The sequence below is a fragment of the Pelodiscus sinensis genome, chromosome 4, assembly GCF_052426305.1.
Source record: "Pelodiscus sinensis isolate ZL-2025 chromosome 4, ASM5242630v1, whole genome shotgun sequence".
In the NCBI taxonomy this organism is placed as follows: domain Eukaryota; kingdom Metazoa; phylum Chordata; order Testudines; family Trionychidae; genus Pelodiscus; species Pelodiscus sinensis.
The window spans coordinates 127,138,770-127,154,758 of record NC_143055.1 but is presented as its reverse complement, the minus strand read 5'-3'; the positions used below and the strand labels follow the sequence as shown (position 1 = coordinate 127,154,758).

At 46.6% G+C, this 15,989-nt stretch overlaps 1 protein-coding gene across 3 annotated transcripts in view; it reads right to left on the bottom strand.

Annotated features, from left to right (window-relative positions):
- PAQR3 (progestin and adipoQ receptor family member 3) overlaps positions 1–14,501 on the bottom strand; it is a 29,092-nt gene extending 14,591 nt beyond the window's left edge. For 2 of the 3 annotated variants that reach the window (XM_075929465.2, XM_075929466.2), the window contains exons 1-6: positions 14,230–14,501; positions 12,911–13,182; positions 12,621–12,783; positions 9,471–9,626; positions 6,708–6,905; positions 3,960–4,050 (exon numbers count right to left, since the gene is read on the bottom strand). In XM_075929465.2, the coding sequence (XP_075785580.1) occupies positions 3,960–4,050; positions 6,708–6,905; positions 9,471–9,626; positions 12,621–12,783; positions 12,911–13,095 (793 nt within the window). In that variant the 5' untranslated portion in view covers positions 13,096–13,182; positions 14,230–14,501. The remainder of the gene's footprint in view (positions 1–3,959; positions 4,051–6,707; positions 6,906–9,470; positions 9,627–12,620; positions 12,784–12,910; positions 13,183–14,229) is intronic. The other variant, XM_075929464.2, reaches the window with a different exon arrangement.
- Between the last annotated feature and the right edge of the window lie 1,488 nt (positions 14,502–15,989).

The window sequence follows — 15,989 nt, the reverse complement described above, 5'->3', positions numbered from 1 at the left end:
GGCTTGTCTATGCTAGTGTTTTTAGCTACTGGTGTAAACCCCTATTTTATACTAGTACCCAACCTTACCCTGGAGTTTGTATCGGTGCAGCTATATGGATGGCTATAAACCCCAGTGCCCACAAGCAATTGCCAGATGCGTACAGATATGCAATGCACACAGACACACTGGATATTTGAGCCTGCATGATGCATATGTGCAAATAAAGGAGCATATCTAATTGGAAAATCTGGTGTTTAATACCCAGACCTATTAAAAAGTCAGTGAAGTGAGCTAAGTGAACCCCAATGATTTAGCCCAAGGCCTCGAGAAGCAGCTAGTCAGCATCCACTTTTTTGCTATCAGCCTCCTCAAAGGCCCAATTCAACTCCTATGGAAGCCAATATGGTCCTTTTGCTAATTTATTAATCAAATTGATAGGGGATCCTAGCACTCAGTACAACACTACACTCGGGAAGTTCTCACTGGTACAATTAAAATGCTTCCCAAAGTTGAATCTCTACCCAGTAATTTATTGCAAGTTTCAATAAATATACTTTTAATCTCTATTACAGTGGTATTATTATAATCATAGGGTTGCAACAGACCTCAGGAGGCCATTGAGTCCAACCCCCTGCTAAAAGCAGGACCAATCCCAACTAAATCATCCCAGCCAGGGCTTTGTCAAGCCAGGACTTGAAAACCTTTAGGAACAGAGATTCTACCACCACCCTAGGTAACCCATTCTGGTGCTTCACCACCCTCCTAGTGAAATAATTTTTCCTAATATCCAATCTAACCGTCCCCACTGTAACTTGAGACCACTGCTCCTCGTTCTATCATCTGTCACAACTGAGAACAGCCTCTCCATCCTTTCTGGAACCCTCCTATTCTCTGCAATAAATGCCACATACTCCCTTTAATGAAATGGTATGCCATTTAGCCACATCCAAGATCTTTTCTGGGTTAGTTAACCTCTCTGGCTGTGTCTAGACTGGACAGTTTTTCCGGAAAATCAGCCGCTTTTCCGGAAAAACTTGCCAGCTGTCTACACTGGCCGCTTGAATTTCCGCAAAAGCACTGACTTCCCATTGTAAGAAATCAGTGCTTCTTGCGGAAATACTATTCTGCTCCTGTTCAGGTAAAAGTCCCTTTTGCGCAAAGCTTTTGCACAAAGGGGCCAGTGTAGACAGCTCAGATTTGTTTTCTGCAAAAAAGCCCCAATAGTGAAAATGGCGATCGGGGCTTTTTTGCGAAAAAGCGTGTCTAGGTTGGCACGGACGCTTTTCCGCAAAAAGTGCTTTTGCGGAAAAGCGTCCGTGCCAATCTAGATGCTCTGTTCCGAAAATGCTTTTAACGGAAAACTTTTCCGTTAAAAGCATTGCCAGAAAATCATGCCAATCTAGACGCAGCCTCTATGTAAAAATCCACAACACTATCTTCCTTTAAATATCTCTCCTCCTGTGATGTCAACAAAACACACAATGTTGAGTAGACAATTGGTGTGCTGTGACTGCTGCTCAGTATACTAATCTCACTTGCCTTACTAGTTTTGTGCGCTCCTGTCAACAGTTTCATAGCCATCCATTTTGTGTTATACTCTAAGGCTGTGTCTACATTAGCATAAAAACATGCTGCCTGTCTACACTGGCGGTGAGTTCTTGTGCAAGAACAATGACGTTCTAATGTATGAAATCAGTGCTTCTTGCGCAAGAACTATGATGCTCCCGCTCAGGAATAAGCCCTCTTGTGCAACTGTTCTTGCGCAAGAGGCCAGTGTAGACAGGCAACATGAATTTCTTGTGCAAGAAAGCCTGATGGCTAAAATTGCCATTGGCGCTTTTTTGAGCAAGAGAGCGTCTACACTGGCACAGATGCTCTTGCGCAAAAGCACATGCCAGTGTTGACGCTCTCTTGCGCAAATACTTTAGCGCAAGAGCATGCCAATGTAGACGTAGCCTTATAGCAAGCTTTTGAGGTAGGAACCTACTGTCTATTATTTATGGACAGTAGTAACAACTGAACCCCAATGCTGATTGGGAATTGTGATGGTGTATGTGCTTCCCATAGGTAATGGTAATTAACTGGAGCCAGACAGCAATTAGTGCACTTGGCTGCAGCTGGAAGATGGGCCAGGCCCAAGTGATGAGGAAGCACAGCTGGTAGGCCCAGAGAAGCAAACATACAGTATGCAAGGGCTGTGAAAGAGGGCCAGAGGAAAAGCCCATGTACAAAGTCTAGCAGGGCAGCTGAGGGGCTAGTTCATAGTTGCTTGCCACAAGATCTCTGGACTGGAACCCAAAAGAGGTGGAAGATGTGGTAAGGATGTTAAACAAGTAATTTACTAGTCAAGTAGTTGATGGAAATTCCATCGACTACTGGACTAGTTGATAGGCACTTCCACATTCCTCCTTTGAAATGTACAAGAGCCCCAGTAGTACATTTACTGGGGCTCTTGTACATTTCAAAGGAGGAATGTGGAACTCCATGTGCAGCTGGGTTGGACTGGCCCTGGGCTGCATGCAGTGTGCCAGCTTTGAAATGTACAAAAGTCCCCAGTGGGGGCTCTTGTTCATTTCAAAGCATAAGTGCCCTCATGGAGCCTAGGGTCAGTGGGGGGACTCTGAGTCCCCCACTGACTTTGGGCTCCATGCTGCACTGTCACTTAGAAATGCTACATGGAGCCCAAGGTCAGCTGGGGATTCCTGGGCTCCTTGCGGCATTTCCATGGAATTTGGAGTCAGCTGGGGGAGTCCCCAGCTGATCCTGGGCTCTGCACACTTTGAAATTCTGAGCAGATCCCAGGATCAGCTGGGGACTCCCCAGCCGACTCCAGGTTCCGTGGAAACGCCGCAAGGAGCCTGGGGTCAGCTAGGGAGTCCCCACCTGACCCCAGGCTCTGTATGGTGCTGCCGCTTTGAAATGACACCACGGTGTTTGTGGCAGCACTGCACACTCCGTGCAGTGCTGCCGCTTTGAAGTACCCTCCCACACCTTTGCTGCCTTGGATAGAGGCAGTAAGGGGGGAGGGGAATTGACTAGTCTTCAACATCCTTAGGTTGTGGGTTCCCCTACCAGTCCACCAGCAAAGGTGGTATGAAAACACCCTGACACAAAAAGAACTATTATTTGGAGCTGAGGGTGATCATCACTCAGGAAAAAAAAACAAGCTCTGGAGCTATGATTTTCCAAGGAGCATAAGCAAATTAACCTTCCAAATCCTATTTCATTTTTTTATGAGAATAATCATTAATCTCCAGCCACAACTGGATGAAATGCTGAGTGAGTGCAATACTCAGAAATCATATAATACGGGTGAGTTTCAAGCTCCTTTGGAGGTTAAATTGAAATTGCTGGGATACTGACTCTTTAGACGATATATCTGTATTTTTCCAGTTTTATACAAGCATTCTGATTTTTCCCTTTTAGCATGTCTTGCTGCTAGATTGATTTAGCTGAATTCCTGCAAACTCAGAAGTTACTAGCATGAATGCAGCAGATGCATACTGTGGCAAGCGCCCCTCTTCCCCAAGCCACCACTGGGTAGGCCTCTTCCTCCTAGCCTCAGGGGTTGGGAGTTTTGCAGCAGGTCTCAATGGTAGGGAGCCTGGCCACATGCCTTCAGGCTCCCTCCCTAGCTGCCTTTACCTAGTGCTGTTCTAGATTGTTCTCTCCAATTTCTTCCTCTCTGTCTCTCCACCACCTTCCTTTCATCCTCTCACACTCCCCTCCCAGCCTCCAGCTGCTGAGGCTTTTAAAGGCCAGCAGAGAAGTCAGCTGGCCCCAATTTGCCTGAGCTAGCTCCCTCCCAGATGCATCTAATTGGGCTGCAGTTCTCTGGCTCCCTGGCCTGACCCACAATACAGACAACAGAGATGTGCTGCTTTTTTGTTAATGAAAATTCAGAACACACAAAGGATTCTGGAAGGGCATCTAATGAAAGTATAACCACCTAAGTAGAATGCAAAAGATAATTGTACCTGGGAAGTATCTTTCTGGAACTTTGGAAATGTAAAAGAGAAAAGCTACAGCAGCAATCAAGTACATCACAATTACCCGGGGAGCAAACTCCTGCAAAGGAAAATGAAGCTTTAATGCTTAGTATTAAATGTTAACAAGTACACGTTATCTGTCTAGCAAGTGCACTGCATACCCTGTAAGGACTGAGCTTTAATCTTATTACTTTGTTTCCATGAATGTTGAACAGACCTCAGACAAATAGGAAGTATCAAATCCTGAGGCAGAAGAGGTTAAAGTTTAGCCCCCATGATTGTGCTTGAAAAAAATCCCCCCTCTGTATTCTGTGCAAAAGTGAAATTCCACAAGAGATTTTTTTTTTTAATACATTCACATAGTAGCTAAGAACAGATTTGCTCAGGCTGGTCCCTACAACCAGTATTCCCTCTCAGCTGCACTGCAGCACAGCAGGGCTACGTCTACACTGGCCCCATAAAACGGAATAGTCACGCAAAGCAGGTAAGTCAGAATAGGGAAATCCACGAGGGATTTAAATATCCCCCGCGGATTTAAATAAACATGGCCGCCACTTTTTTTCCGGGTTGGGGAAAAGCCGGAAAAAAGCATCTAGACTGGCGCGATCCTCCAGAATAAAGCCCTATTCCGGAGGATCTCTTATTCCTACTTTGAAGTATTCCTTTCGAGTAGGAATAAGAGATCCTCCGGAAAAGGGCTTTATTCCGGAGGATTGCGCCAGTCTAGACGCTTTTTTCCGGCTTTTCCCCAAGCCGGAAAAAAAGCGGCGGACATCTTTATTTAAATCCACGGGGGATATTTAAATCCCTCGCGGATTTCCCTATTCTGACTTACCTGCTTTGCGTGACTATTCCGTTTTATGGGGCCAGTGTAGACGTAGCCCTTCACAGGTGATTCATTGGCTCTGCCCAGACTGGGCTCTATGCATGGAGCTGGCTGACTGAGCAAGGTGTATTAATCACCTGTGAAGCTGTGCGGCCACACAGCTTAGAGGGAACACTGCCCACAGGGCTACACTGAAGCATTTCCCTGAGTAAGAATGCACTGAAAATGCTTTACTAATGGCTCAATCAATACTCTGTAAGTTCCTTTTGGAAGTAGTGGGGGAACAACATTACTAAATCAGCTTAGAATCTTTGACCTTGAGGCATAATTTACCACGAGATCTCACAAGGCTACTAAGGTGTGGGAAGTGGCATAGACTGGGCCACTGCTTCCCACAGCTCCCATTGGCCGGGAACAGTGATCCACAGCCAACAGGAGCTGCGAATGGCTGTGCCAGCAACCATGCAGGTAAATAAAGCATTGACCACTTACCGGGGTTAACCCTGGCAAACCACGTCTAGCCTATGGGCTGTTTATTACCCATCGCAACCTAAAGTCCATTAAAGTGCCAGTACAAGAACCTGCAGAGATTAGCATCAAGGTAGGGTGTCATCAGTGTCTAGTTAATTATATAACTGTTACAACTACTGTTTTACCCTAAGACAGGAATGTTTCTCCCTCTGCTATACCGTTTGCTTCTCAGGGTTGGGTAACCTTTAACAATAGGCTACTTTTCTAGCCAGTTGATGACTACAAACATTATGAAATTATTGAAGTATGAATAACCTATGGGTTACTTAAAAGGCAAAGTTAAGTGTGTATTTATAAGGCTCACTTCTGGCTTTGCCACAAACTGCAAGTCAGATTCTGCTCCAGGAGAAGACTAGAGTCAGAATCTGGCCGCTACCTCCCACCAATTTCAGGGGTGGGAAAGCAAGAGGATTCTGCACCTTATCTAGACTAGCAGCGAGGAGTCCTCTGGCACCTTATAGACTAACTGAAGTGTAGGAGCATAAGCTTTCGTGGGCAAAGACCCACTTCGTCAGATGCATGTGGTGGAAATTTCCAGAGGCAGGTATAAATATGCAGGCCAGAATCAGGCTGGAGATGACGAGGGGGATCCAATCAAGGAGGATAAGGCCCACTTCTAGTAGCTGATCTGGAGGTGTGAATTCCAAGAGAGGAGAAGCTGCTTTTGTAGTTAGCGAGCCATTCACAGTCTTTGTTTAATCCTGAGTTGACTGTGTCAAACTTGAAGATGAACTGTAGCTCAGCAGTTTCTCTCTGAAGTCTGGTCCTGAAGTGTTTTTGCTGCAGGATGGCTACCTTTAGATCTGCAATTGTGTGTCCAGGGTGATTGAAGTGTTCCCCTACAGGTTTTTGTATGTTGCCATTCCTAATATCTGATTTGTGTCCATTGATTCTTTTATGTAGGGACTGTCCAGTTTGGCCGATGTATATAGCAGTGGAGCATTGTTGGCACATGATGGCATATATTACTATAAGGTGCCACAGGACTCCTTGCCGCTTTTGCAGATTCAGACTAACACGGCTACCCCTCTGATACTTACCTAGACTACTATTTCCTACTATGCGGACTTGACTCTGCACACCCCAACCATCTTGAGGCAGGCAACACACTGACTTCACACAGGTTGTTGCATCCTAGAAGTGTGTCCTCTAGGGTCACAGTTGTGCTATATTATATTTACTTTTCTCATGAGGCAGGTGTAAGTAGTGTGTTGTAAACCAAATTTAATAGATACATTTTGTTTTTAGTTTCCCATCCAGAACGTTGAATATTCAGCTCAGCATTAGCTAAAGCCACTTAGAAGCATGAAACAAATAGTCTTTATTACAAATAGGGGGAGGAAGAGGAGCAGAGGAACCTTGTCTGCTTCTCAGCTTACCTGCACAATAGATGCACTGACTCCTCCATTGAGCCAAACCCAGTGGATAGTAGGAATGACTCCGTAGCCAGAGACAGAGCAAAAGATGACGGAGCGCAGTCTGTGCCACTGTTGAGTGAGGTAGCTGGGATGAATCTGAGCAAAGAATACTGCAAGGATCATAGCAAGCACAGTGATCAAGTATATCTGGCGCCAGTACTGGAAAAAGGAGAAAAAGTCTTTGTTTTTTTCTGCTTTGGTGGGCATGAAGGTAGCACCAGTGGTAGAAAATGTACAAAGTTAAACTGAAATCAAATGTAGCAAAGGCTAACTGTTGTTTCTTCCATACACTTTTCAACATATTGTAAATTACAAAAACTCTTGCATGCCCTAAAATGCATCAAGTTTGCTCCTGCACTAGTTTAACTGGCTAGAACTGGTTCTATTGCCAGATTCAGACACATTACATAATGTATGATCAATGCAGCAAACTACTAAGTTGCACAAGCCTACCCTGGATAAGCCAACATAAGGGTTTGGTGGGAAACTACTTTCCCCTTTCTTACACACATACAGATGGAGGATCAAGAGAAGATAGGCTCCAGAGTCCAGACCATCCTAAACACCACTACTCTGAAAGGTCCCTAGGGAAGCAGTAATTTCCCCCAAACTCCTGCCTGTGTAAACATTTTAGAAAGGAGAGGAGTGATTACTAGGCTAATTTCTCAATCATTCTCCTTTCTTTTCTCTTGCCTAATCCCAGCTCCTGTCCTTGCCCCACCCTTAGGCACTTCCTGCCTTCTGGATCCTGGCCTGTTCCAAACCACTGTTCCTTTTCAACAAAGCGATTTGAGGTTACCCGATGAGCTGCAAAAAAAAAAACCCCAGTGCCTTTGGGGAGAGGTGTATCCAGGATGCCTTCCAAAAAGTAGGGATGTTAAATACTGTATAATTGAATAGTTGGGTAACTGTATGAAATCTTAGCGGTTACATGACTATTTGACAGTCCTCGGGGGTGCAGCCAGCAGCCAGTATGCTCCCAGCTCCACTTCCGGAGAACTCCCTGATAGAGGCAGCAGTGCGGGATGGCAGCAGCCTCTGCCCGCAGGGAGCAGCCTCTGTCCAGGTCCACCGCAGACGAAGGCTGCTCTGTAGGATGCAGAGCAACCTCTGTCCCTGGAGACAGACAGAGGCCCACTGCAGACAGAGGCTGTTTTGAGGCAGCCTCTCCTGCCCTCTCCCTGTGCTGCTGACTCTGAAAGAGGCAGCAGTATGGAGAAAGGAGGAAGCAGGTAGCACCATGGAGCTGGTGCTGGGGGAGAAATGGCTTCTAAGCCAGCTCCCTGCAGTACCAGCTCCTGCCTGCTTCCCCTCCCCCCATTGTCTCTCTAGAAAGCAGCAAGGGGGAAAGCAGGCAGGTCCATGGAGCTGCCACACAAGAGGAGCCTGCATGAAGGCCGGTTCCCCATGTGTACTGGTCGCAGCCCATCTGCCTCACTCTCCATACTGCTGCCTCTTTATCAGGGGCAGCAGTGGGATGGATCCAGTGCTTGTGGGAGCTGGCTTTTAAGTAATCTTTTCCCAGGCACCGGCTCATGCTCCCCTCCTCACCTTGCTGTCTCTGATACAGAGGCAGCCGAGTGAGGAGGGGAAATGCGTGTAGTTGATAAGATTAACCAATAAGCCCAGGATTATTTGTTAATCATGCACTCATCTACACAATGACATTCCTACCAAACCCCCTGCTTTTATTTCCAATAAGAACCAGCAATTTGGGGCAGAAAGGAAACTAACCATGTTTTTGCCACACGTAAGCCAGCCAGTAAGTTCAAATAACGCGGCTCAGCTAGGAGGCCAGTAATGCTGAATTGTTTTGAATTATGTGCTCATGTCTGAGCCAACTTGATGTGTTCAACAATTCTGGAAGCAATAAAACCCAGGTTTTAATGATCTTCTATAGCAGATCGTTCAACTAATTATTTTTCATGGGAAAGGTTTACTGAAGTTTGAAAGAACTGCAGTTCCCATTACTACTCAGTTGATTCTGCTCTGCTTGCATGTTGTGCAACTAACTTCTTGCCTGGAGTACGAGAAACCAGCTGGATAAGGCCAGACAGGTCAGAATCATAGAACACTTGAACTGGAAGGAACCTCGAGAGATCATCAAGTCTAGTCCCATGCCCTCATGGCAGGACCAAGTGCTGTCTAGATCCTTCCTGACAGGTGTCTGTCTAACCTGCTCTTAAATATCTCCAGTGATAGAGATTCCACAACCCCCCTAAGTAATTTATTCCAGTGTTTAACCACTCTGGTAAGGTAGGAAGTTTTTCCTGATGTCCAACCTAAACCTCCCTTGCTGCAGTTTAAGCCCATTGCTTCTTGTCCTATCATCAGAGGCCACGGAGAACAATTTTTCTCCCTCCTCCTCATAACACCCTTTTAGATTCTTGAAAACCACTGTCATGTCCCCTCTGTCTTCTCTTTTCTAAACTAAACAAGCCCAGTTCTTTCAGTCTTCCCTTATAGGTCGTTTTCTAGACCTTTAATCATCTTTGCTGCTCTTCTCTGGACCTTCTCCAATTTCTCCACATTTGTCTTGAAATGTGGTGCCAAGATCTGGACCCAATACTCCAATTGAGGCCTAATCAGCACAGAGTAGAGCGGATGAATGACTTCTTGTGTCTTTGCTCACAACACTCCTGTTAATGCATCCCAGAATCACGTCTGCATCACATCAGATATGAAATGTTCACTTTTCTGCATAAGAAGCACATTAAAACTTACATTATTACAGTAAAATGCATAAAACACTCCTGATACGTAGCAGCCCAGGATCCCAATGGAAATTCCTGCGTAATCTAATGCCATCCATCGGCGGCTAGTCTTCTCTGAACGATGACAGCAGAAAAGATGATATCCTACTGAGCAAAGCATACAGACCTATACAAATATTCAAACAAATCCATGTTAATTTCTTTAAAGTCTAGTGGATAGCTACATAAAAATCAAAGCAGAAAAAGCATCAGGCTCAGTCTATGAAACTGTCAGCACAGAAATAATCTTCTGATGCTGTTATATATTTCACACTACTGACGAGTGTCAGGAAATCACATTGCCTACCAATGATGAAACAGCCAGCTGAGACCAAACCAAGCTGGTTGGAGAAGGGTCAACAGACGTTAAGGAAAAATCCTGCCCAACACAAAAGGCCTGAGTGGCAGTCCAATCAACGTGAAGTAAGGAAGCAGGAAGATATGTAAGTCAGCAGGGTAAGTGTGCAGGAGCTCCTTGTGCTTCAGTACAGATAGGTGGTTTGGGTGAGCACCTGCTGGATCCATTGGCCAAACTACCACATGTAGAGATGAGGAGGGAAAAGAGGTGGGCCCACTGCAACACCTGGAGTAAAGCAGCGCTACTGCTATTTTTCAGTTTGGAGAAAGAGGATTTCATCACCCCAGATGTATTCAATGTGCGGTTCATTTATGCTGGTACCAGGATTTGTCCCTTCCGTTTGTTCTTTTAAAAAGAATCAGTCTGGCTTTCTTAAGTGGTCTTCAACAGCCATGGTTTGAAAAATTTAACAAGTCATCTACGACGTAGGGTGTGTCTAGACTACATCCCTCTTTCAACAGAGGGATGTAAATTAGACACTTCGAAATTGCAAATGAAGCTAGGATTTGAATTTCTCACGCTTCATTTGCATATTTGTCATGGCGCTCTTTTGAAAAAGCACTCTTTCGCAAGAAACTGCCGTTTAGATGCGGATCTTTTGAAAATAGAAGACTTGTTCAAAAGATCCTGTAAACCTCATTTTTTGAGGAGTACAGGATCTTTAGAAAAAGGGTTTTATTTTTGAAAGATCCCCATCTAAACTGCCATTTTTCTATCACAGCCCCATTTCGGGAAAAACCTGTGGCCGCCATTATGCAAATGAAGCATGGGAAATTCAAATCCCGGCTTCATTTGCAATTTCGAAATGTCTAATTTACATCCCTCTGTCTAAAGAGGGATGTAGTCTAAACACACCCATAGTGACTTCCTCCTTGTTGATATTTCTAACAGGGTAAATGGACACCGCCTTTCCTAATTACCCAGTTCAAACTCTGGCTGATGGGAAGAGCAAGAGAACACTAGCCTCTCTTCACTCTTTGCTCATGTGGGGAGCCCATATTTCATAATGACTTTGGCAAGTGAGTGACTGATACATTTGACTCTGCTGGGAAGGAAAGGGTATGTGAGTGTGCGTCTGTGGCACATCTTAGTCCACACACCTTTCCTTCGGGCTGGTGAGGAAAAATCTTTCATCCACACCTAAGAGGAGTTTGTGTCTATGCCCATCTGATAGAACAGAGTGAAATTAAATAGAATCCGACTGGTTTCATTGGTGTTGATCTCTCTTACTTTGGGATAGCATTTGCCAAACTAGATCACATGTATCATCAATAGTCTGTGACCCTTTACGTGTAATCTGCAGCATGAAACATTGACAAGTAAGTAGCAAAGGATCAGGCATCCATGGAAAAATCTCTCAATTCAGCAATTGTCCATAATTTTCATTTGCCAAAACACTGTGAGGGAAACAGTAAAAATGACCATTCCTTTACACTTCACTGTTACTACAGCAACTGGATAGGTTGCTTTCTATTCCTCACATATCATTAGCTATCCATCACTGCAGAGAGTTCATATTAAATTCCTCAAACTTGCACACTCCCTCACAAGGACAGAGGCTCAAACAGATTCCAACTTTTATCTGATTCTCAGAATACTGTGCGCTCAAGCATTAGTGGGGGTTCAAAGGGTATGTAACATTTCATATCCTATATGCTTCAAAACAGGATAGATACACTTAAGGTTGGAGTGACAGTCCTGAGTTTCAACCTTGAATTACCAGCACACATGAAAAATCATTTCAGTTTAAAATCTTATCTCCTTGAGGTGCATAGATTGTTGTGTGGAAAAAAATCTTCCCTCTCTCAAGGAGTTTTCTATATTCCTCATGTTCCTCTTTTTAAAAAAAGTTATTGAAGCTTACATATAGTCAAGAGAGATTGCTGTTGAGAAATGTAGAGTATATAGCACTGGAATGCTACATTAACAGTTCCTGCTGGACTGGGAAGCAATGGACTGGGAATTAAGCTAGGAAACATTCTATTGGCCATTATTCAATAACAGTCAAAAAACAATCCAAACAAGTGAAATTTAATTATTTAGGAACCTCAATCCAAGAGGGGCTGAAGATGCTCGATACTTTTCAGGACATGGTTCCCCCATTCCTTATTACAATTCTATCAGCGATTTAGCTGCTCTGCATGTTAGATCAAAGCTGAAAGACCTTCCAGTATGCTTGTAAGTGCTGCTGGAAGATCTTCCAGTGTACTTGTAAATGCCACTGAACAATAGATTAAATAAATTACTTACTTTCCCAACAACTTTGAACACAGCTAGAGGGAAAAATTTAGCAGCCATCTGTGCTTCATACTATATCAGACCATGTAGGTGGAAAATATTTGGACAACTATACTTCTTAATCAAATGACTACAGTTTAAATCCATATTTTTCCCTAGCCTGGTTGAAATCAAGTAGTGGTTTGGCATACTGTGTAGCCAAGTACTATTACTAAACCTCTGCGTGGATATATTTTGAAGCATAGGTGATAAAACTGCTGAAGGTTTAATACTTTCTCAAATATAGGTTTTTTAGAGACTAATTTTTTTACCCCAAATCCAGACGTACTGGTAGTTTGATAGTTCTGCTGTTCTTCCATAAAAGAACTACATATTTAACATTTCCCTATGCACACAGATTTTTTTTTCTCTATTTCGATCAAATCTATGAAGGTTGAACTAAACAATTATGATCCTGAAAATGTTGAAAAATTACAGTCACAAGTATTTTAAAAGATTTTCAAAACTAATTTATAAAAAACTTACTTGGAAGCAGAAGAGGCAAATAGAACAGATAACAAAATCTTCTCTAGAGGCACTCGCTGAAGGTAATACAGAAGTCATGTCATATATGCCCAGAGTGAAGAAAAGGAAAAAGCCCAGTAAGTGACTCCAGATGTTTACTGTCTCATTGGATAAAATGAACAGACTAAAAGAAAAAAGAACAGATATTCAGAAAGTGGTGTGTAGAACTGATAATCATGATTGTAGCAAACATTCAAAAGTTAGGAAAAGCATGAATCTTGCTTTTAAACATGCCAATCAACCTATGTTACCTTTTTAAACACAGCCTAGAAGGAAGATAAGCCCTGTAGCCATCTGTAATATATGGATTATCCTTAAGGAACACAGGAATCTGCTCATAGGTATACAAGCGGATTCCCCGAGGTACCAGAACAGGCCAGTACTGGTAGCTTCCTAGTTCGATGTAATGGGCACTCTTCAAAAGCTTCTGATGCATGGTGATAACGTCACCGCCAACAGCTAAGGCAAGACTGACCAGAACGTCTAAGTATGCTCAAGGCATCTGATCTCTGTTACAGTACGCCTGAAAAACAAAACATAATTTGCTGAATCACTTACAGAGCTTTTGTCACAGGTAGAAACAAATCCAGCATCACAAAATTAAGCAGCGACAATGTATCTTTCTGTAGACAGGAACTGCCCCTTTCCAAGCAAATCCCCCTCCTGTGTTACTATCCGATACGTGCCAGGCAAAATTGTCTTACCAACTGCATTTACAAAACGAGTGGGAAGAGGGCACAGAATCGCACCTCTCACGACACTGTGGGCCAAGTGACCTGCAGGCTGTGTCTACACTGGGCCACTTATTCCGGAAAATCAGCCGCTTTTCCGGAATAAGCTGCGAGCTGTCTACACTGGCCCTTGAATTTCCGGAAAAGCAATGATGCTCTACTGTACAAAATCAGCTGCTATTCCGGAAAAACTATTCTGCTCCCGCTCGGGCATAAGTCCTTATTCCGGAACACTGTTCCGGAAAAGGGCCAGTGTAGACACCCCTGTAGTCTTTTCCGGAAAAAAGCCCTGATCACGAAAATGGCGATCGGGGCTCTTTTCCGGAAAAGCGCGTCTACATTGGCCACAGACGCTTTTCCGGAAAAAGGGCTTTTCCGGAAAAGCAGCCTGCCAATGTAGACGCTCCTTTTCCGGAAAAACTGAAAACGGAATAGTATTCCATGTTAAGCATTTCTGGAAATTCATGCCAGTGTAGACACAGCCGCAGTGATGTAGAGCCGGTCTTGGCAGGGGCAGCCCGTGAAGCACCAGGAACAGGTGAGCACCAACCCTCCACTGTCCCAGTGTCCAGCCAAGCCCTGGCCACGATTCAGCCCTAGGCTGCCCCCTGGGGGGGGGGGGAGGAGAGTTAAGGGCTTCGCGCTACAAGGCAGGTGGCGGCGCGGGGGGGGGGGGGGGTGACAGGCCGCGAGCGCAGCGCCCCGGAAGGGGAGTCCCCATCCCCCCCCCCCATTTAAACCGACGCTAGAGGGGCTCGGGGCCCTGTACTGCCCCCCCCCCCCCCGGCTGGGCGGAGCCTGGGCCCAGGGAGCGGCCCGCTGCCCTTCCCCCTGCTCACCGGTCGGGCCCCCCGCGCATCCCGGGGGCGGTGGCGGCAGCTGACAGGGAGGAACCAGCCACTTCCTCGCCGGCCGGCTCCGGCCCCGCCGCCAGCTGAGCGGGCGGGGGCGCAGGCGCGCGGATGGCGTCCTTACTGCGCGACGCGCCACCCGGAAGGACACCCCGCACGTGCACACGCGCCGGCCCGAGTCGCCGCGGCCAAAGTGCCCCAAGCTCCGCTCCGAGGCGGGGGGGGGTGGGTGGAGGGGAAGTCGCAGGTTTGTGACGTCGCCAGCCCAACGGACGCCGGCGCGCGCAGGCGACCCAAGGCGGCGGCGGCGGCGGCGGCAGTGCGGGGCTCTTCGTTCCAGCTCTGCCGTCTCCCGGCAACGGGGAGGAGTCGGACCCCTCCCCCCTCCTCCCCTGGGCCTAGCGTGGGCACCGCCCCCCAAGCGAGCCGGCGCGGGGGGGGGGAGTTTTGTTTTTCCCGCCCGCGGCGCCCTTCGCCGCCCGGGGGCTGCCGGGAGGGGGCGGGGCTGCCTGCGCGGGCGGGGGGGGGGGGGGTGTCCCCGCGGGAGGGGGGCAGGTGCGGGCTGGTTGCGCGGGGCGGTGCCGGGAGTTTCCGCCCCGGGTGAAGGGCTGGAGCCGGCTGATCTAGCCTGGCCCTCGCGTGTTTCGTTCGTGCGCGACGGGTTTGCTGGGTCGGGGGCGACATGGGCGAGTGGGTCCTCTGATCCAGCGAGGGATGCTCATAGGGGATCCAACCCCCCGCAGGGCTGTGGGCCTAAGAAGCAAGTCTCCCCCCCCCCCAAACACAGGACTGTGCAGCGCTTTAAAGACTAACAAGAGGGTTTATTAGGTGATGAGCATTCGTGGGCCAGACCCACTTCCTCAGCTCACGCCTAATCAACCCTCTTGTTAGTCTTTAAAGTGCTGCATAGTCCTGCCTTTTGTTTCAGCTACACCAGACTAACAAGAGGGTTGATTAGGTGATGCGCTATCGTGAGCTGAAGAAGTGGGTCTGGCCCACGAAATCGCATCACCTAATCAACCCTCTTGTCAGTCTTTAAAGTGCTACATAATCCCGTCTTTTGTTTCAGCTACACCAGACTAACACGGCTGCATCTCTATTCCGGTTCATTTCCCCAAGTTCTCTAGAGGGCCTGGGCTGTAGATTTTTTGGTCTATGCTCCCTGGCATGACATGTTTCTTTTAGGAAGCTTACTAGTGCCGGCAGACCATTTATTGTCTATTCTCTGGCAGTTGGCAGCCTTGTACTGTCTAATGTTGACAGTCATCTTACACTCCGGTCATCTGAAGAAGTGGGTTGTGCCCACAAAAGCACATGATGCCATCTACATGTTTTGTTAGTCTATAACAGTGGTCTCCAACCTTTTTGAGCACCAGAGCGCTTTTTGAATTTAAGTGCAATCCAAGATTACCTCAAATATAAATCTCCTTGCCCTGCCTCCTTCCTCCCCTTCTCTGAAGCCCTGCCCCTGCCCTCCCTCTCTTGCTCATCCACACTCCCTTTCATCAGGCTGGGGCAGAGGGTGGGGGTGTGAGTGTGAGCTAAATCAGAGGATCTAAACTACTAGGGAAGGAAGGACCAACTCTTATATATAGCACCTGATCCAGAAAACCCATCCCACTGGCACAGAAAGCAGGAGGCTCCCGGGGGGGGGGGGAGCTCCAAGGCAAAGGGCAGGAGATGCACAGCAGTTGGGAAAGGGGCAGCTGAAGTGCCAGCACTTGATAGCCTCTTGGCCAAACCTTTCA